Genomic DNA, 22,037 nt, shown 5'->3' with positions numbered 1-22,037 from the left:
TGTGCTGGATTTTTGAAGGTACGTACGGTGTTCCATAGTCTGATGCAATGCCAAAAATCTGCTTTACTTTTGCTTTCAGTTTGATGAGGACACTTTTTATTGTTTTTATGAAGTCTTTTCAAAGGCAAAAGTGTTTTAACTATTATGTTTGGGGTCTACATAAATTCATGTTATTTCTATGATAACGTGCAACAACAATAATTTTTATAAAATATAACAACACATTTTGGAAACTGGTGAATTTAGACAGTATGTTATTTCAGTTAACACACATACGTACTATCTTAGAGACCTGTGGATCTATAACAGCTGTGACATATAATGCTAGCTTTAGAGAACACAATACTTCATTTCAGGTCCAATGTGGCTAGTTTTAGCCTGCAAGCAGCATCTTTGAGTTCAGTGTATTAATATCTACATGTGTAATGCACATTGCGCATTACACATGTAGATATATGTCATATCTACACAGCTGTGTACACACATCATATGTGTCCTTTTTTTGACACATCTACCTTTGCGTGTTGCTGAGCTGCAGGTGTGTGTGGTTTCCTAAGACGGTATTACAGATGGACACAATTCTGGCAGATGTTTTTAACCCAAGAAGACATCGAAACACGTATGAAAGTAAGTGAAAGTTGATTAGGATACTCTTATATTTTTCATATCAGGCTATCATATCGTAATACCGGTCTGTCGGAAACACTTCCGTTGCGGAAACACTTCCGTTGTGGCCATTTTGCATTTGTGTTGGTTTCTGTAAATGCATTCACCTGACACTTCCCAGCCACCGTACATAATCAATCTCAGTACGAGGTAAAATCAGACCGTGACACCGGAAATAAAACAACGCGTAATCACACAACAGATCCCGCCCATTTCTGTCCAAATTACAGAGATGCCTATTCGCATTTGATTAGTATTATCACATGGCCTCGGCGTTCAGCAAAATATAGTAGGTCATTTGCGGGGGAATTTTTACTTTACAAATTACTGACATGGCTGATTCACACGGGATTAACATCATTGATTGGTTTGTAAGTTGCAGCAACGCGACCACACACACACAGTCTGTGCCATTTTGGTCTAGAATCATTTTAATTCCCTTTCTAACATAATTAAATGTGGTAATTACTGCTGCTTCTCATTGTAAAAGCCATTTTTATGTATTTGATTTTATTTATTGTATCAGCTAGTCAGCCTTTGAAACTAAAAATCTACTTCATAACAACAAACCACAACCCAATTTAAGATAATGTTTAATATCTTAAATAGATGAAAAGACGGCACAATACGAACCTATGAAAATTCAGATGGAACAAGAAGTATAAAGAAACAAAGAGAAGTACTTTAATACTGCACTTGAAAATGTTAAGGTCTAGCATTAGCCTAGGCTAAATGCCCAAGACCAAATGAACGCAGGCAGGTGACTCACTTTTGGGCCCCAACTCATCAGTTGACAACCTTGTCTCAATGAACTCAGCAGAAAGTCACACTGGGACAAAATACAACAACATAAAGCCTCAGAATCTTTTATGAATGTTTTAATGAATGATGCAGCACTCATATGTAACAGGCACAGAACACTGATCATTTGACTACAAGTACTGGCTTGATGATCTAATGAGCCAAAGTTAATGTTTAAATATAAACCCAACCAGCTGCAGTGTGCTGCAGGTTCCAAAAGGATGCAACCTTCTCACAAAAGAGATAATAGGTGTGCTTCTTCAGTAAAAAAAAAAGTAAACAAAAGTCCAAATTCAAACAAAAAGCTGTATTCAAACATATTATTTACAGTGTTCATATTTACAAAAAAGATCTTTAGACGATTAAGAAAATATCTACAGTGCTCGATGTCCCTAAAAGTCAAATTTGGAACAACTGTCACCTATCAACTCTGAGGCAGCAATGGCATCAAAAACAACAACAACAACATTTTATTAACACTTAATGCAGTATTTTGGCCTCTGTTAGCATGAAGCTGAGGCACAGTGTGTTGGGTAGTCTTTGTTGTTTTGCTCAGTCAGTTTGAGAATGACGATTCTCCTCTGGAGTTGCCTGGAGTCGTCCAGGGTGACGAGCTCTTCCGCTGCAGGTTGTAGTGAACTTTCTGTGACTAAGTCCTGGCACTCTTGAGGCAGCAGCATTGTGATAACATTCGAGTATCCGCCTTTCACCGCCAGGTGTAATGGGCTCAGGCCCTGTTCGTCTAGTAGATTGCTCCCATCCGGACAATGAAGAAGCAGCTCTTTCAAGACTTCACAGTGCCCACCTTCTGCTGCCATGTGACACGGGGTGCGTAGGGCTGTGTTGGATCTGTAAGGGTCAGCACCCTCCTCTATCAACATCTTGACTGTTGCTAAATGTCCTCGCTGTGACGCCAAGTGAAGAGGCGTAAGTCCGTGGGTATTTTGAGAGTGAATATCCGCCTTGTGCTTGATCAGAAGACGAGAGGTGCTGGTGTGGCCCGTTTCTGCTGCTACATGTAAAGGAGTGTTTGACCCAGCTGATGTGAGGTGGACATTTGCCCCAAGCTCAATCAGGATCCGGGCAACCCTGTAATGTCCCCTCTGGGATGCCAGATGCAGCGGAGTGCGGCCGTCTGTAGTTTGACCGTCTACGTCGGCGCTGGCTTGTTTGATCAGAAGCTTCACAATACCCAGATGCCCTTGCCAAGCTGCAAAGTGAAGCGCTGTCCAGTTTTCCTTGCCCCTAATTTTAACTTCTGCACCACGACTCAACAGCACTCGAATCACATTCTCCTGCCCGTGCTGACAGGCTACATGAGCGGGGGTGCGCCCCTGGCCATCGGTCTCATTGATGGCCGCCCCACGGTCCAGCAGAAGTCTTGCGATAGCCTCATCCCCATTCTGAGCTGCCCAGTGCAACGCAGTGTATTGGTCCTCATCTTTGGCATTCACACTGGTGCTCCTTCGACCGAGCAGCAGTTCTGCTAAAGGCTTCAAATGCTTCTCCGTGGCCAGGTGGAGGGGTGTGGAGCCACGAGCATTGGACAAGTTGGGATTGGCATTGTTGAGGAGGAGGAACTTCACGGCTTCCTCGTTAGATAAATTGATGGCATGGTGGAGAAGACTGTCTCCTGCATCAAGTAGAAGGTCCACATCTTGAGGCTGGAGGATTTTCATCAGCTTGGCAGTGTCTTTTATCCGAATAGCCTCACACAGTTTGCGCTTGTGGACTTCAGCAGAATCTGGACAGTGAAAAAGAAATATGGATTCAGAAAACGCTCAGTTCTATTTTATTAACATCAGCAGGGAGTTAATCAGTATGATTCCACCAAGGTTTGTTTCCTCCTCAAGTCTAAAAACATGTTTTAGGTAAGATAGAGTTTGAATTAAATTTGTGGGGATATCTTGAATATTCCTGCAATAGATTTATCCTAATGTACACCATGATAAACTAGGATAGGCTACAGATACTGACAGATTAAATTCCACAAGCCACCTCTAGAACCTGATTGGTTTGTAAGGTGCCACTCCAGCTTAGGGAGATGGTACTGGACATTGGTTCTTACCACATGTGTTTTCTTTCTCAAAGGACAGTGTTATGGAGTCTTGGGAAGAAAAGGCGGAGTCTGCCGACGAGACGCCAGACAGCCTCTTGCATGTGTTTTCCTTGCTGTGGCCGTCCTTCTTTATCCGATCAAAACTCCTCGAGATCCCAGAATCCACCTGGCTAAGTAACTCTGATAAGCTGCAATCTTCATCAGGCAACATGGCCGACTTTGGACGCCCAGGCCTGTTGTCTTTCACCTATGTAGAAACAAAAACAATTTACTCAATTAGCATAGCATTGAAATAGCTGCTGGTCAGCATTCTGCAAATTCCGTTCCTACTGAGGCGCTAAGTTATGTTTCCGATCCACGTCTGTACCGATTATGACCTACAGCAAACATTGTGCTGTTAGGGGAAAAACCCTCTTGAAAATACACAGATGGTCATAACTGCTTATTTCCCTGCAGAGCAACATAGCTGTCACTTCTTGTAAATTGGATGTTCTTTCTAGTCACCTGGAAGCAGCACGCAGGTTACATATCATCGGCCAACATTCCTTCTACTTGAGGCAATGAGGAGGTTGATGGCTACTAAATATATGACTCATGTCTACTTTAATAAGTCATGAATGCATCTGGTTGATGACTGGCCTCATAATCTCTGTAACTCATTAACGTGGAAAAACAAAAACATCCAGGCTGAACCTTAGTCTACAAAGAAAGTAACCAATTACAAAAAATAATAATTAAGTGTTGTACACCTTAAAGTAGGAGCAGTTTTAAAGGAATGAAAATAGTTCTTAAGTAGGGTTCTTCTGTCCTAACCAATACATTTTGCACAAGTTTGTTATCATTCCATTTTCTAGTAAGACCTTTGGCTGTGTTCGAAATGGCACACTAACATACTATACACTATAATTTCAATGAGTACTGTATATACTGTCTACTATAAACTATAAGTATGGCTAGGATGATGACCGATGATGGCCGTTCCCAGTGAAGCATACTTCCAAGTTTCCCAAGCACACTGGGGCTAAATAACTCCACCTTAAGTTCTGAAAGCATTTTAGCAAGAAAGTGCCCAAGTAGAATATCAATGTGGTCATTTGATCCATTAAGCTCGTATTTCATTTCGACATTTGGGAGAATCCATATTGCCCGCTGTAATGCTCCTGATGAAACTTCCGGTTAACTTCAAAACAAGAGCCCCATTTACAAACAAGACAAGAATAGATGCTTTTTATGAAAAAAAAAAAAAAAAAAAAAAGGATGTTTGCTTCTTAGCTTAAAGCCGGTCCCGGGACGACTTTACATTCCGTGATGATTCGCCCGCAATGCATCATGGGGTGGTTGAGTATGACTAGTGTGCCCACCATTCACCTTTACTTAAAAAATGTCTCGATATAGTATACATCTTGGTATTTCTCGCATACTATCTAATGTGAACCCACTACATACTATATTTGACATCAAACTTAGTATGAGTAGTACATTAGCATGCCATTTTGAACATGGCCTTTGAATTTTTTTTAAAAAATTGTTTCTACATCAATAATGCTGATTGTATTCTATAAGAGGTTAAACTAACACACTAATATACCAATGAGAGTGTTCAATTGGACAAGGGACTAAAACAAAAGCGATGTTAAGAAAAGGAATAGGGAGCATCTATTCTGATTTACTTTAGCTTGTTTCAGGCAGAGTCTTTGGCTTTTCCTTAGTTATGTGTACATTAGGACATGCTGGAGGTCAGAGTTCAGAAATGATGATACGGTTCTTGATGAGCGGTGTAGATTTTAATTTTTTGTCCTGAAACAAGAATGTTTGGGTCTCAAACATTCTTGTTTTTGGGGAATGTGTTTCTTTAACTTGACGATGTGTGTCAATGCATTAGTACTCCAACAAGTTTTCTCAGGTCAATTGTTCCACTTGTGTTTTAGTAGTCCTACCTGCTCAGTGGAGAGGCTTCTTGGGGGCATATGCTCAGGTTCCAACGTAGACAAGCTTGGTGTTTTTGGTTCCTCTTGAGGTTTTAAACAGAGATCTTCAGCTTCAGATGTGATTTCTAAAAAGACAAGAGCCCTTTGTTTGTTTTCAGCAAAAAAAAAATCTGATTCAGGAAGCATTGAATTGAAACGGGGGAAAAGACATCATTCATGTTTTTGGCAACCTGAAGTTGAAAGATGAGGGACTTACCCTGGAAGCTGGGTCTGTCCTCGGGGATTTTAGCCCAGCAGCGCTGCATGAGGCTGAGAAATCCTGTGCACGCTGATGGTCGACACCGTGGCATTGCTCCCAAATCTGGCCGCACCCCTTTCACCACCTTAACCATGATCTGCAGGATATTGTTCTCTCCTGGAGAAAAAGAACAACACATTTTGGCACCAAAAATGATGTTTCTGGGAAATTTCAGATGTTCTCAGGAAATGTGAATTACAATATGTGTTGGGAGTGAAATGTCGCAGCATATTTGTATTGTAGCAAAACAGTGAATGGCTCCAATCCCCTCTGTCATCTGGTCACTGCCTTATTAGCTCCATCTGCCCTTGTGTTCAGATATAGAAAACCATGCCACCGTTTCTAATTAAAGCATTGTGGGTTATTTCTCCTAGCATGAGGACACTCATTCAGAAGTAACAGGTACAGTTAATCCAGTGGTTCTTAACCTGGGTTTGATTGAACCTCAGCGGTACATTGAGTCAGTCTCAGCAGGGGTCAAAACACACAGTGAAAATGTGTTACACAAAATATATTTTCAACTAGTTAATTAAAAGAATTTTATTTTTATTTCGGCAGTGTTCAGCCGAAAGGGTATAGGTCAGTGTCGGCGTCATGGGGGGCATTCGCGGGCAGTGCCCCCACCGCGCTGATCGACTGTGCCCCCACCCCACTCTTCCCACGCTACAGGAGGAGTTTTTTATTACTCAAAGTCAAGAAATCTGATTGGCTATAGCAACTGAATACACACACTGACAGCGCGGATGGAGCCTGCTCTGTTGATTCATGTAATGTCACATCACTGCATCGCCAGAGTGATATAGATATAGATATAGAGCGCTAAATTCAGATGGAGGGCAGGAAGTGAAGTAGCTTGAATGCTTGAATCTGTCGTATGAAATAATCAAAATGCCCATGCTTTGTGTAGTTTATGGCAGCTTCAATCATTCTAATCGAGAAAAAGGAAAAGTACCAAAGATTGTTGTTCGGGGTGCTCGTAAGTGCGGAGTGTTCTTGTGCCCCCCGCAGTTTTCTTAATGTCCCCCCATTTAATAGTGGCTGGCGCTGACCCTGGTGTAGGTTGGAGCTATGCCTATACATACTGTACCTACCCCATACAACAAAACAAAGTTATCTTCATAATATCACACAAAAATTTTTTACTTATATTGCTGTTTTCACAATATATATTGTGCACAAGTTTTATATATAGTTTATACATGCACATCAAACATCAATACACACATGTACATTCATGTATGTATATGACATGTACATAATATTAATATACTATTTCATATCTACAACAAATTTCATTAAATCTATTTCATAAAATCTATTTCATAAATTTGCCGTGCCTTGCCTTAAATTTGGAGTGGCAAAATTAACAAAAACCTTTTATGTTTATTAAGTATTAATATATTTTATACCATTATTATAAATTAATGCTGTCCTAGGTTAAATTGTTGCTCTTCTTTCTTATACTTACTAATGATATGCGTCTTAAAAAGCTTTTTAAACTGATTTATGTTGTTTTATTTCATCCTTTAGGCAGTTACACAATTTAACCCTTGATGTTGTTTTACTCATCCTTTTCAGTGTTGTTCTAACATATTGTATCCTGAAATATAGTTTTCCTCTTTTGAAAATGATTTATAAAAATTAAAGGTGTTTTGATCGAAGCAAAACAAAAATCGACCAAGGCTAAAGTGTGTCTGAATAAAATATATACCTATGTTTTTCCTATTAGGAAGTGTTGGGTGAAGTCACGGAAAAAGCTTACTGGGTTCAGTACTTTCAATAATGTTAAAAAACCACTGCTTTAATCATTATCGTTTCACCTCAAATATCCTCTGTCGATGGAGGAAAAAGCTGGGAGTGGTCAGGATTCTTCGCATTTTTTCACCCGTGTCCTCAACATAGTGGGTGAAGCCTGTGCCAACCCGTCTATGGCCTCAGTAAGCTGCACGTGTGGGCTTTAAAGAACAGGCCGCTGCCTGATAACCCTGGGAAAATATGAAAATACCCTCCCTTTAATCTGTGTCCGTTAACCTGCCTCCTCTGGAATTCACACAGTACACACACATTGCCTGCAGACACACATACTGTAAATGCGTCCACAAGAGAGTAGTTTTATTAGAACTATAAATGTTAAAAATAGACAGTGACCGATGCTACAGAGGAATCATTTTAAATCAAGTTTGGACCTCTTGGGGTCAAATCAAATAGAGCCAGTCATGGCTACTCACTGCTGCAGTACTGTGTTGGGCAACACTATGTAAAGTTCAAGTGTTACAAAATCTATTTCATGTCCTTTGGGTGACTTCAAACCATCCATACCATTTGTTCACTTTCAACCATCCATTACAATCATTGTTAAAGCTATGACTTAGCTTTGATTACAAGAAACCAAAATATGTAACTTAGTTTTGAAAATGTCAAACTTGATAGGATTAAACTAAACAACTGATCAGATGAATCATTTTTCATTTATATTGGAATTCATCATTTTTCAAATGTCACCTTCTTTTAAAAATCTAGAATTACAAAGGTGTTAATAATAAAAGGTAATCAGTTACAGTGCATGCAACATTATAATACATTACATGAAAATATGCTGTGACAAAAATACATATCTTTATGCCATTATTATTTGTTATTTTTGTTTGTGAGAAAAATTCCCAAAATCTAATTTAAGTTTTCACATTTCTTTTACCATTTTAGGTATTTTTGCTTTATTGTTTATTTTTTGTGGGGGAAAGCGACAATATAGAAATATTCATATATATGTGAGAGCCATATTGTGTTTATTGTTGGCATGTTATTTAGTTGTGGATATGTCATATATATTATTTTCCACTCGGGACACTGAGGACACTGGGGTGTGTATATAGTAGTACCCCCTCACTCATACGTGCTCATGATTCTCCAAAAGTAGAACATAACACATCTGAATATTCAACGCAAGTCATTTTATTTCATCTTCATAAATTGAACAATTAATATTGAGGCATTATCTTCTTATTTAACTCAAATTAAACAAACATAAAATGATGTTGCCTTCAAGGCAATAAAAATGATAAATATATTATATACTATATTATGATTATATTGTTATCAAAGAAAAATACTAGTAGAAATTGCAAAAAAAATTGGAAGAAATAAAAATAATAAGTAATATAAATAAATAAATACAAAACAAATAATCAACCTGCCTGTGCTATATAAAGTTTTTATGACATTTACCACAAAAGGAGCTTCTTTGAATATGTCCCCTTTAAACAGACATTTAAATTTTAAAATCAAGTCATAGCGCACACGTACCGTATTATTAACAGACTTATGAAATGACTGCGAATATTTTTTACTATCTTGGAAATAAATTCTTAATTTTTTTCACGTACCCCCTGCAATGGGCTTACGTACCCCTAGGGGTATGCGTACCCCTGGTTGGGAAACACTGACCTATGCCACTATATACACACCCCAGTACCGTCAGTGTCCCTAGTGGAAAATAATATATAAGACATATCCACACCTAAATAACATGCCAACAACAACAAACACAGAATAGCTCCTACTATATATATATATATATATATATATATATATATATATATATATATATATATATATATATATATATATATATATATATATATATATACACATACACAAAATACATATAATAAAATTGAGAAAAAAGAGGAGAAAAAAAGAATAGAGAATTAAATGAAAATAAATAAATAAATAATAATAATTAAGGCGAACTGAGGGGGCCAGGATGGAACCCAGGGGACATTCATTTATTGTTCCCATTTAAAATATATATAACATGTTAAAGTTTTAGACCTTTATTGTACTGTGTATGTAGTGATGCTTTGACCATATGTTTTTTTAGAAAAAAGTGGAAGATTATATCGATAAGCAGATAAACAGGAAATCAAAGGGAAAAAAGAGAAATATGACAATTTCATCAAACATTTTCACCTATTTGAATACGTATTGGAGAGGCAGCACAGGATTCTATGACTATAGGTTGTTAAAATCTGCCACTTTAACATTTACCATTAGTTTGAATGCCCCAATTACCTAAAATGCATATTTTACTCTTTTTTTTTTTTGTTAAACACAGAAAAGTAACATATCCAGGGTGTAGAATATTAATAGAGATGATAATCACAATCTCTGTCTGAACACACACCTTGGTAGGGTTTCTTCTGTGTGAGAATTCCCCAGATGACGATGGCAAAACTAGAAAAGAAAAAAAAAAAAAGTCATTTAAAAGGAAATAAACTCAAACCACATTTTAACAACTATTTATGTCATTGAATAAGCCCAACCTGTATACGTCATGCTTGGTGTCGGACACTCTGTCCTTCTCGATGATGCTCTCAGGTGGAAGGTAAGCGATGGTTCCACAGAAACCATCTCTGCTGATGTCCTCGGCTCGTGACAGACCATTCCACCGAGCCAGGCCAAAATCTGAAATCTGATAGAGAGACTTCAGATAAATGACCATCCAAAAGAATTTAAAAAAAAAAACACTGCCATTCTCATCCAACATGGCAACACTGATGACTAACATTGGAAGCTAAGCTCTCATTATGTGCAGTCATGGTATGATGAGGGCAAACACAGCCGTGTCTGAGCCTGCAGGAGAGGAGAGGCGCTGTGCACACCCACTGAGGGAGATTTAATAGCATTTCAATGAATCCTGTCTGGACACGTCTGGCTGAGGTGTTTACATGCATGTATGACACTTCTGAAGAGATGGTTCCCACTCGTTCCTCTGAGAGCACAGAGGCTATGAGACACCTGTCTGCCCAGAGCATGGCTGTCATTTAAAAATGGATGAAAGAAACGGTGACCTTCCACTTGTTTCCAAGCAAAAATGTTTATATTTGACCTTAAAACATGAAAGTAGGAGAGTTCTATCCCTGTTCAAGGTCACGGTAACTTTATTTGTAGCTGTAGCTAAGATTAAGTTTGCAGTGAGTCAACTTTCTCTTTCACGCACTTCAGACAAAAACAAAAAAACAGAACTTGTCATGACAACAAGTGGCAACTGAGCTCAAAACTTAATCAGAGAATGAAACCCCAATGGGTTTGTACCTTTATTTTGTGTAAAAAAAGAAGAAAAACGAGGAAAAAGAGAGAATAAAACTGAGGATGTGATGTGACTCCATACCTTAACATGATAGTGAGCATCCAGCAGAATATTGGCTGGCTTCAGGTCCAGGTGGAGCAGCGGTGGGCTCATGCAGTGGAGGAAGTTCATCCCCACCGCCGTCTCGTGGATGATGCGGAAGCGAAGCTCCCAGGGCAGAGGCTCCGTGGCCAGGAGCGTCTCCAGAGAACCAGTCTCCATGAACTCCATGACGAGGCCCTGGGGGTCGTCACAGATCCCGTACACTGGGAGGATGTAGCGGAACTTGGCGGCTTCCATCTTCTTGGCCTCTTCCAGCAGCTGAGAACGATCCCTTCAATACAACAGAGATTGGTCACTTTAACAGAGTTCACATTTTATTTCTCAGTCGTCTCTTCTCAAAATTAAACACAGTTTTAAAGTTATATCGATCAACATTTTAATCTCTGGTTCTCGGGCTTGGCAATATGGACCAAAACTCATATCTTGATATTTTTTCACAAAATGGCAATAATCTCAATATTTTTAATGTCTTACCACAGTGTTTTCAACCTTGGGGTAGTGACCCCATGTGGGGTTGTGTAGAATTAAATTGGGGCCATCTGAAATGTCTAATAATAATTGGTAAAAAAAAAAAAAATGTTTTTAAATAACTGATTAAAATGACTTTTTAAATTATTCTTTTAAAAATTAACACGACACATAATAAATATCAAATAACTGTATTCTATGCGTCGAGAGTAACTAAACCCCTGCTTTCTTCTGACCTGCCACTAGGAGGCAAAATTAAAAAATGCCTTGATTATGGGCGTGGCTCCTGGAGAGGTGAAGACACGCCCACTCTATACTATAAAATTTCCAAAGAACAATCTATGCAATGTTAACTAGCTACTCATTACTCAATATACCTCTATATTTACTCTTCTCTCAATCCAACCTACTCACCACAGATTGTAGAGCCCACAGGTGATGGGGGCGGGGCCAACAGTGCTCGTTCGTGACGCAAGATTGTCCTAAAACGTCACGTGATCTTGTTCTCAGCCAATAGCAAAAATCAATTATAATAGCCGGGTTTCACCCCATAGAGGGCAGTCACTCTGACATTGTATAACTAAATATGCCAAATGTAAATACTTTGACTAAAATGTTGAGAGTTGAACCAGAATCAATCAGCAGCACTACTTCATACCCAAATACATTCGTATTCAGCAGAAAAAAAAGCGGTTTTGGGGTTTAGTTACTTTTAAACTTTCTCAAATATAAATGTAGTTCAAATAAAATACAGTATGAAATTATCTTGTTGCTTGTCCGTATTTGTGACACACTTTATTAGACATGATCAATAACTAATTCTATAAAGTAGTCCCTGACGTTGCCAGAAATGTGCGATATCAAAATGGCATCACCACCCGTAAAAGGTTGGAAACTTCTGTCTGACCAGATGGACAAATATGGGTTAAATTTGCTGATACAAGATGCCACACAGGTACATTTATTAACAAACAGCTGCACAATATGTTTCACCTTTGGCTGTTTCTCCTATAGGGGACAGCACGTGTGAGTGAGTTCTGTAGTGTGGCTTGTTTAGGGGAAGGTTTGGGTTATCCAGCAATCCACCCGACTATGTGTTTCATGCTGTTCTGAGAAGTAGCAATGGTATTTTAATACACAATAAGCTAAAAAAAAATATTTATTTTTATAATTTTCTATATAATCAAAATAGAAATCTCAATATAATACACAGGCCTATTTGGTTCACAGTTATCTTTTGTAAACCAACTGATCCGTTTTTTTTTTCTTTTACCTGAACACTAAATTAAAAACTAAAATCATGGGAGAGTTTGGAGGATGGAGCTGCCCTTCATCTGTCCACTGATATTCCTCCAGTTTCCTAATGAGGACAAATAAAAGCAAACACCTCCCACGTCTCCTCTCACTGGACTTCACATCCAAACTCTGGGGCATAAATTCACTTTTTCCACCCAATGAAAAAAAATGTAAACGTACAAAAGAGACAACAGGTTCTATTGTAGACACGGACTCTCTGGTTACACTAATTGCAGAGGTGAAAGTAATGGATTACAAGTACTTATGTTACTGTCATTGAGTTGCTTTTATGGGTACTTGTACTTTTTTGAGCGTATTTCAAAATAAGAAACTTAACTTGTACTTAAGTGCGTTTTAAAAGAAATAAAGTAATTTGTTACATTTGAGAAAATCATTATTTTTTCTTTTAAAATGATCAACGGACATTGTGAAACGACAAGAAATGAAATGACCAGACAACAATTAAAAGCATCACATCATAGGCGACCAATCAGATTAAACGTAATGCACGGCACCAAAACAGCATTTAATGCTGATTATTTTCTCTGTTTTAGAGTTCATATAAATGTAACTATACTTAGAGCCTGATTATTTTTTTTTATTTTGAATTAAATTAATTGGTGTTATTTTATTTAAAAAGAATGCACATTTAATATCCCAAAACTTTTTATAAGGCTGGACAGAGAGGACACGGATTCCACGTGGATTCAGCTTTTACTTTAAACCAAGCACAAAACAACCACACACACATTTCCGCAAACCGCGTTAGATTTACTGTACGCTCACTTTACGTGGCATAGAAAAAATAAACTCAGTAGATTCACCCGTGACCATATGAAATAATAACTCACTGGGATGGTTTCTGTATGACGACATAATGTAATAATATAACAATATATTACACATTTTGACAAACCTTTTATTTTATACAGATGCCTTTGTGGAATTTTTTTTTTTTTTCCAGTTCTAATTGAGCAAGATTTGGTCTTCATCTCTTTATACATGAGATATTTACTGTATGCAAGGGAAGCGTGGCAAGATTTATCACCAAAAATAAACGTGGTGGGTGAAAGTAATTAGTAACTTTTACTATGAGCTAGTTTGTACGTGTGCTTGAGTATTTTAGGTATTGATTGACTGATATTTAATTGTTCTTGGTTGTCAGCCAACATTTACAATTCAATACAAAGAACAAACATGAATTTAAACAGCACTTCTTTTCAGCTGAAAACAAGAAAAACCAGCACAAGCCCCCAAATCAGCCAGGCTGCACTAATCCAACATGACACCAGAGAAGATCTGAGGCCTCGGACTAATCCACTGCTGCTGCTGCTGCTGCTCAGCAAAGCTTCAGAACCAAACACAGTTCTCGGCAGCACAGAGCAGAGCCTGTAGGACCGGTTCCACCACTTTGCTGCATTGTCTGAGCCCCGCTGCAGTCAGACAAAGGTGCCTTTGAGTCCCTGCTGCTGCTGCTGCTGAGGTATGGGTCAGTATACGTCAGGGTCACACTGCTGCTGCTGCTGCTGCTGCTGCTGCTCAGGCTATTTGCAGATGTTAAAATGTGATAACGTCCCCTGAAGTTGGAAAACTCGGGTGACCAGATATTTAAAACCTAAAACCAGGACAGTAATTTAACGAAAGAAGACAACAGATTTTCAACAGAAACATTTCCTATTTCTTCCTTTTGGATGAAATGTATTATTAAAACAGCTGAACCACATTTAAAGTGGCCATCAGTCAAAAAAAAAAGCAACATTTTAAGTTAACATAAAATAGTTTTGGACAACAGAAATCACGTTTTTAAGCCTGTCAGCGGAAACAGACGTTCATTCCTTAATAAACGGGACTGAGCTTGTGAAAAACGGAACAAATCAATGGTTTGGTGAAAATCGACCGGGACACGGGACGTAAATCTGAAATCTGGGACGTCTGGTCACCCTATGTCAAACAGGTTTGGGGCGGGATGTCTTTTATGGTGGTTCACAAAATTCATTTTCCCCAAATTTTGTGAGATCGCTTTTTGCCTTGTTCACACTGACATTTTAAAAATAGAGTCAATAGCTGCACATTTAGGGGTGGCACACTTTTTCACAATGTTGAAGTTTTTTTTTTTCTATTTTCAGGAATAGTTTTTGAACTGTTCTAATGTTCTTACTGCGATGGCCGTAAAAGCTCACAACACAGCACAGAATGACGAACGCCACAACACAAAAGCAGTGCGCTAAAAATCCACGAAGAAGAGTGACATTACCGTTGGTGTCAGTACCCGATCCTTTCACAGGCCTGATCCTTTCCATCACTCTTCTTCATGGATTTTTACCAGACTGCTTTCCTGTTGTGTTGTGAGCGTTCGTGTTGTGGGATTTGTACGTGTGTGCTTTATTTTTGTGTTGCGTTGTGGCGTTCGTCATTTTGTGTTGTGTTGTAAGCTTTTACGCCACCATATCTTGCTCATTTAGTTTAAATACAGGGAGAAACTATTCATCACCATATAACTGATCTTAATATTGCTGTATATTGTTATATCTTTGAAAGTTACGCATCCTTTGGTTGAGCAATAACATTTTTCAAAAAGTGTGTCACCCTTTACTGTCGTTAGATTGGCTTAATTTTTGGTACAGAATGATCAAAATGTCAATAGGAACAAGGCAAAAGGTGATCTGGCAAAATGTGGAACACTTTTTTTTTTTAATACTAAGAGGCCAAATAAAAGATAGACAGGGAAAAGAGTTCTAGATCACAACCAGGTCAGAGTTTTTGAAGGCTGGTGGCAAAATATGTCAGACATATCTGTCAAAAACTAAGCTAAGCAGTGGAGTGAGTCTTTTATACAACTGGTTTTTTGTTTTTACACACACACACACACGCACGCACGCAGAACAGGCCTGCCATATATGTCTCTGGCCTCACTTTTGGATGAGTTCAGTCTCCTGCACATGAACTAAGTTCCAAACCAACAACCTTAAGACTGGAAGAACCAGTTTTCACTACTGTGATAACCTAAACTCAGATGCTGAGGTTTTCCCATCATTGCAGTGATATATATGTTCACCAATCAGAACTGCATAGAACCGCCTTCCTGGGCTGCTGGCCAATCAGAGATGGTTACAGGACACGAGCTTGCAGGAAACGCCGTCACCGTGAGTAAAAGGAAGTGTTTTTTTTTTTAATGGGGAAATGTTTCTGGGGACTGCTTTTTAGATGCACCGCCCTCCCCTCCCCCCGTCCTGGCCTCCCCAAACACCACCTATACCTCCCCAAACACCACCTATACCTCCCCAAACACCACCTAAACCTCCCCAAACACCACCTATACCTCCCCAAACACCACCTAAACCTCCCCAAACACCACCTATACCTCCCCAAACACCACCTAAACCACCCCAAACACCACCTAAACCACCCCAAACACCACCTATACCTCCCCAAACACCACCTATACCTCCCCAAACACCACCTAAACCTCCCCAAACACCACCTATACCTCCCCAAACACCACCTAAACCACCACCTATACCTCCCCAAACACCACCTAAACCTCCCCAAACACCACCTATACCTCCCCAAACACCACCTAAACCTCCCCAACCACCACCTATACCTCCCCAAACACACCCTAAACCACCCCAAACACCACCTATACCTCCCAAACACCACCTAAAACCCCCCAAACACCACCTAAACCACCCCAAACACCACCTAAACCTCCCCAAACACCACCTATACCTCCCCCAAACACCACCTAAACCTCCCCAAACAACCTTAAACCACCCAAACACAACCGAGACCTCCCCCAACACCACCTAAACCTCCCCAAACACCACCTATACCTCCCCAAACACCACCTAAACCTCCCCAAACACCACCTATACCTCCCCAAACACCACCTAAACCTCCCCAAACACCACCTAAACCTCCCCAAAAACCACCTAAAACCACCCAAACACCACAGAAAACCACCCCAAACACCACCGATACCTCCCCAAACCCACCTATACCTCCCCAAACACCACCTAAACTCCCCAAACACCACCTAGACCTCCCCAAACACCACCTAAACCACCCCAAACACCACCTAGACCTCCCCAAACACCACCTAGACCCCCCAAACACCACCTAAACCTCCCCAAACACCACCTATACCTCCCCAAACACCACCTATACCTCCCCAAACACCACCTATACCTCCCCAAACACCACCTAAACCTCCCCAAACACCACCTAAACCACCCCAAACACCACCTAAACCTCCCCAAACACCACCTATACCTCCCCAAACACCACCTAAACCTCGCCAAACACCACCTATACCTCCCCAAACACCACCTAAACCACCCCAAACACCACCTATACCTCCCCAAACACCACCTAAACCTCCCCAAACACCACCTATACCTCCCCAAACACCACCTAAACCACCCCAAACACCACCTATACCTCCCCAAACACCACCTAAACCTCCCCAAACACCACCTAAACCACCCCAAACACCACCTAAACCACCCCAAACACTGTCTAAACTGGCAAAAAACTATACAAATCATCACTGACTCCTAAATACAGAGCCACTAGTACTTGTTTAACTTTAACGTGTCTGTGAAGCTCCGTCCGTAATTTAAAAGACTCATTATTTTTATTCAATATTTCTAAAATAACGGAATAAAAAAAAAATGTGGAAAAAAACATTTGAATTTGGAAAAACATAAACACATATGCATTTAAATGTATAAAATGTTTTAAAAAATCGTAAAATCAAATCGCAATTAGGTTTTTTGTCAAAATCGTGCAGCCCTAACTCACTTTGTAAGTCAACGAAGCACCAGCAATATTCACATATTTAAGACGTTATGTCCAGATTTGACATATTTGTGAGTTAATGCATCTCACACTGATGTTTTCAATGCTACATACTAGCAGCAATGTTAACTTTTTGTAAGAACATGTGATCTGCTTTGTTTTCAAGATCAAACCCATGTTTGAGGCAACTTTTTGTTGTCTGAATACATGAAACCTTAACATATTATTCAAGAAGAATAGACAAAACGAACTTGCTGGAATTATTACGCGGAAGTCAAGAAAACATCAAAGCAATCAGCAGACGATAAACATATCGGGAGATCAAAGTAAACATCTTGAATAAAAGCTGTCTGAATAAACGAAACCATGACATATTCAATAAGAAGACAAAATGAACTTTGTGGAGTTAAAACCATTTGATTTGACTTGTTTTCATGTTGGACTGAGCGTGGTGAGTACATAGGGATCAGTACTAACAATACTATGTTATTGTACTTAGGTAGTTTTTTTTTTCTGGTATCTGTACTTTACTTGAGTATATTTTTTTTGGCGACTTTTTAGTGTTACCCTTTACTTTTTTTAAATAAATATCAGTATTTTCTACTCCTTACTTTTCAAAGATGACGTCACAGTGTAAAAAGATCTGTTGGGCAGGTTCCTTAGTTTTAATATTAAACTTAAAGCTGTTTAATTGAGCATTTGCACCTTTTTTTTTCTTGACACATTTTTTTTACAAATTGTATTTATTACGAGTGCTAAATTCTCCAGGTGTTCGTAGTTAACATATTTAACTTGTTTTCATGTATTCTACAAGTTCTTTAAATGATAAAATATATGTAATTTGCTGATTTAATACAATATTGTTGAAGGGAAATTTGTTTTACTTTTAGTAGCATGTGCTTTTTGACTTTGACTCAAGTAAGGGAGCAACTTCAATACTTTTACCATTTGTGTATTTAAGTATCTATACTTGTACTTGAGTACTAGTACTATTGCCACCTCTGTGACCCTGAACACTGTGGACCTGAGCCCATGGCCTACAGGGCCCTCACGCAGCATGTCAGCGCACACACCAACACAGCCTGATGAAATACCTCAACCCTTTAGACAACCTATGAGTAAGCCACACAGTACCTGGCATTCATTCACACAATCTGACTCTGGGAACGTCTCTGTCTACCAGAGGTGGCAAAAGTACTACTCTTCAGTACTCAAGTAAAAGTATACATACTTGAATAAAAAATGACTCTGGTAAAAGTAAAAGTATTGAACTTGTAAAAGTAAAAAAGTATATGCTACTAAATGTACTTAAGTAAAAAAAAAAAAAAAAAGTAAAACAAATGCAGAGCAGCTTTGAGTTCAACATCTTTAAAAACTTGAAAATGTTAGCTATAATTAAACTAAGTCTAACACAAAAAAAGCTCCAACGACCAACATTTTTTATTAAGCCTCAGTAGAATCATGTTCTCCAGGTTTCTTTTACAAGCAGCTTTGCATGTTTTTACGTCGTGACGTCATCTTCAAAGGAATGAGCTCATTTTTAAAATGTAAGGAGTAGAAAGTAGAGATATTTGTTGAAAAAAGTAACGAGTCACCAGAAAACCAAATGCTCTACTTGAGTACGTGAGAAGTATTTGTACATGACTTGTCACCTCTGCTGTCTACCATTAAAGAACAACAGATCAACACATGTAAATAGGAAGTGACTAGAGCAGAGATCTAAAACATCTGTGTGGGATTACCTGTCATCCACATGAAGGTAAGGAGGGCACTTTATAGCCAGCCATGTTTTCCACTGTACATGCCGCACTTTGTAGACTTGTCCAAATCCACCTGCACCTATTCTCTCCCAGTTTCCAAACTCAGATGAATCAAAGGTCCTCAGCAGTCCCATATTCCCACGTGGAGAATCCAGGACATTCATGTCCATGTGAGAGGAACCCATCAACAGGGCAAAGTCCTCCTTTATCCGTCACCAAGACACAATGTGAGGAAGTCGACTCCAAAAAAACTGACTGACTAACTGAGCTGTTGCCTGTGAGCTCTTCCTTGTTTTTCAGCTCAATGTGGCTCCTCCTCCTGCTCCTCCTCCTGCTCCTCCTCCTCCTCCTCCTCCTCCTGCTCAGGTGAACTCAGGGGCTGGATCTGGATCTGCTGCTGTGACATCACATCACATCACAGCAGGGGTTGGACTGGAACTAAAACTCAGCCCTGGCATTTTCTATCCAGACTATCCCTTACCAAAAACAATTATACCTAAAGTGCTAATATTATACTAAGTATACTTAAAGGTATTGTAGATTATGTTATTTTGGTTTCCAATTCTGGGTGGATCATCTAAACTATTGGTCCTCCTAACTGTCAACCATTCTGACGTAAGGCCGTTGTACGTGCTCGTCCCCAGCTTGTTTTCGCTTGCTGCACATGCGCACTAAAGTTGCGTCCAAACCGAACGCGATTGGAGTTAACTGAAGCGACTAGATTACATTAAAATCAATATAAATGACGCAACCTCAAGTTATTTCTCCTCAAGCGACGTGACTTGCGTGATTTGAGCGTCGAGTCAAGCATGACCAAGTCGCTCAAAGTTGAAAAATTTTAACTTTTTAAGCAACTTCAAGCGACATCTACCCCAGCTGTCACTGTCAGCCCCTCCCACCCACTACAGTGAGACGGCTGCAGCAGAGGTCTGCAGCAAGGACCTCTTGAAATTACTGGGGCAAAATTAAAGTCGTTCACTTCTTGAATAATGCTGCGTTCACACTGGATGCGTCACAAAATGTTCGTGCGACCAGGTTACATACAAAGTCATTAGATAGATGCATCCCAGATGCAAAATCTTTCCTGTGCGGTCCGATCCGTGCGTCAAGAGCGTCGGTCGTGCGAGCGCGCACCCGATTTTTTGTCATAATCACACATTCGCAAGAATTGAAAATATTGAACTCCTGCGACTGTTTCACATGACGAAAGCCAATCAGAGTCTTTGTTGACGATGACGTCAGGCCGTCAACACGGACACCGGACTGTTCACCCATTCAACCATGGAGTAGAAGCTGTGTGTGACCACCTGGAGCTGTAGGACACAGCTTTTTTAACCAGGACCGGACAAGGAAGGATTTGGCGTGGAGGAGAGTCAGTGAGGAGGTGGTAGTAGCAGGTAAAAGTTCTCTCTGTAGCACTGAGCTAGGATAGCATTAGCCACTAATCACACCGGCCTTTTTCACTGGTGGTTTATGTTTATGAGAGGAGAAAAAGGAACACAGCAGGAGACTCCCTTCAGCTGGCAGTGAAACTCACCAAGTTGGATGTGTCGCTGGTGGGCGATGGTTCACTTCAAACGCGCAAATGAAGCGAATGGGGAAATTTTTTGATCCTGCGAAACCTGCGGTACGTTTCGTGTGGCAGACGCGTTCGGTGCTGCGGAAGACGCATTCGGTGTGAACGCAGCATAAACCTACATTCTGCGTGAACTCATCCTTTAATAACCCCGTAAGTTGATCATTTAAACCGTAAAAGCAGCGCTGTCTGTGATACGGTCAGAGAAGAAGTGATCAACCCTCTCTCTCCACAGTCAGCGGCAGACAGACACAGACACACACACACACTGTTCCTTGGTCATGACGTCACTGAAATGATAAAGTGACCAGAAAGTGTCAAATATGTTCAAGCGACTCATCACGGGCGATTGAAGCGACTGCAGTCGCTACAGTGGCGTTCGGTGTGAACGCACCTTTACGTGTGTTAATGTGCCTCCAGAGCCACCGTTTCAGACATTTGTTGAAGCTCGTAAGCTTGTATGAGCGATGCTGACACCAATTTGTAAACAGAGCTATGTACGAAGAAGATTGGGCTTGTGCATGCTCTCTCGCACTCATTTAACAGGCGTTCCCTCTTGGGAGCAGGTTGAGTGTTGCGCACGTGCATTTTTTCAAAAACGGGAAAATCCTCCTCAATAGCTTTCAGTATAGTTTAGTATATTTTGCTCAGTACACTTTTAAGTACCAAGTACACTTATCCAATACACTAGCATGTACTTCAGGTTTGAGGTCAATTACATTTTTCGGTTACAATTATGTTTTCAATTACCCATGTTCAATTACAATTCAATTATGATTGCAGTTACCAGCATTTTTTCCAATTATGATTAAATTAAAATTGTTTTTTATCCTTAAAAAGCCAAATACAATTCTGTTCTTAATTACTAAAGTTCAACTACAATTAATGAGCCTGAAATAAATAACATAATAAAAGTTGTGCTAGCTTTCTGTTTGCATCTCTTATGATGATTTTATTCATACAAAAAAAAAAGCATAACAACTGTAGCAATATACAACAATATTTTCGAAGTGGAATAATAACTGATTTACTTTATTTTATTTTTATTTGTGTATGTATGATTCTTGCTTGCTTGTCCCCTTTCTGTATCTTTGTATAGTGTACACCTCTGTCCTGTTATAAATTAGTATTTTTCAAATAAACAACATAAAAAAATATGTTCAAAGGTTTAGAGAGTGACATACAGCCACCCTG

The 22,037-nt window shown here is 39.5% G+C and overlaps 1 protein-coding gene across 1 annotated transcript; it reads right to left on the bottom strand.

Annotated features, from left to right (window-relative positions):
- Positions 1-1,529: 1,529 nt before the first annotated feature.
- Positions 1,530-19,545, bottom strand: ripk4 (receptor-interacting serine-threonine kinase 4). The gene is made up of 8 exons (XM_028467135.1): positions 19,250-19,545; positions 10,923-11,214; positions 10,075-10,223; positions 9,936-9,985; positions 5,711-5,869; positions 5,464-5,579; positions 3,536-3,773; positions 1,530-3,211 (listed from the first exon to the last, which is right to left on the bottom strand). Exons 1-8 carry the CDS (start codon positions 19,450-19,452, stop codon positions 1,971-1,973), a joined length of 2,448 nt encoding a protein of 815 aa, XP_028322936.1. The 5' UTR covers positions 19,453-19,545; the 3' UTR covers positions 1,530-1,970.
- Between the last annotated feature and the right edge of the window lie 2,492 nt (positions 19,546-22,037).

The sequence above is a fragment of the Gouania willdenowi genome, chromosome 14 (genome assembly GCF_900634775.1).
Source record: "Gouania willdenowi chromosome 14, fGouWil2.1, whole genome shotgun sequence".
NCBI lineage: Eukaryota > Metazoa > Chordata > Actinopteri > Blenniiformes > Gobiesocidae > Gouania > Gouania willdenowi.
Note: the sequence above shows the minus strand (reverse complement) of the source record. Positions and strands in the feature narration are given on the sequence as shown.

Coding starts and splice junctions, on each gene's coding strand:
- ripk4 (XM_028467135.1), bottom strand. CDS start 19,452: ATGGGTTCCTCTCACATGGACATGAATGTCCTGGATTCTCCACGTGGG. Junction 9,986..10,074: donor ACCAAGCATGACGTATACAG/GTTGGGCTTATT, acceptor TTTCTTTTCTAG/TTTTGCCATCGTCATCTGGG. Junction 3,774..5,463: donor GAAGCCTCTCCACTGAGCAG/GTAGGACTACTA, acceptor GTTTCTACATAG/GTGAAAGACAACAGGCCTGG.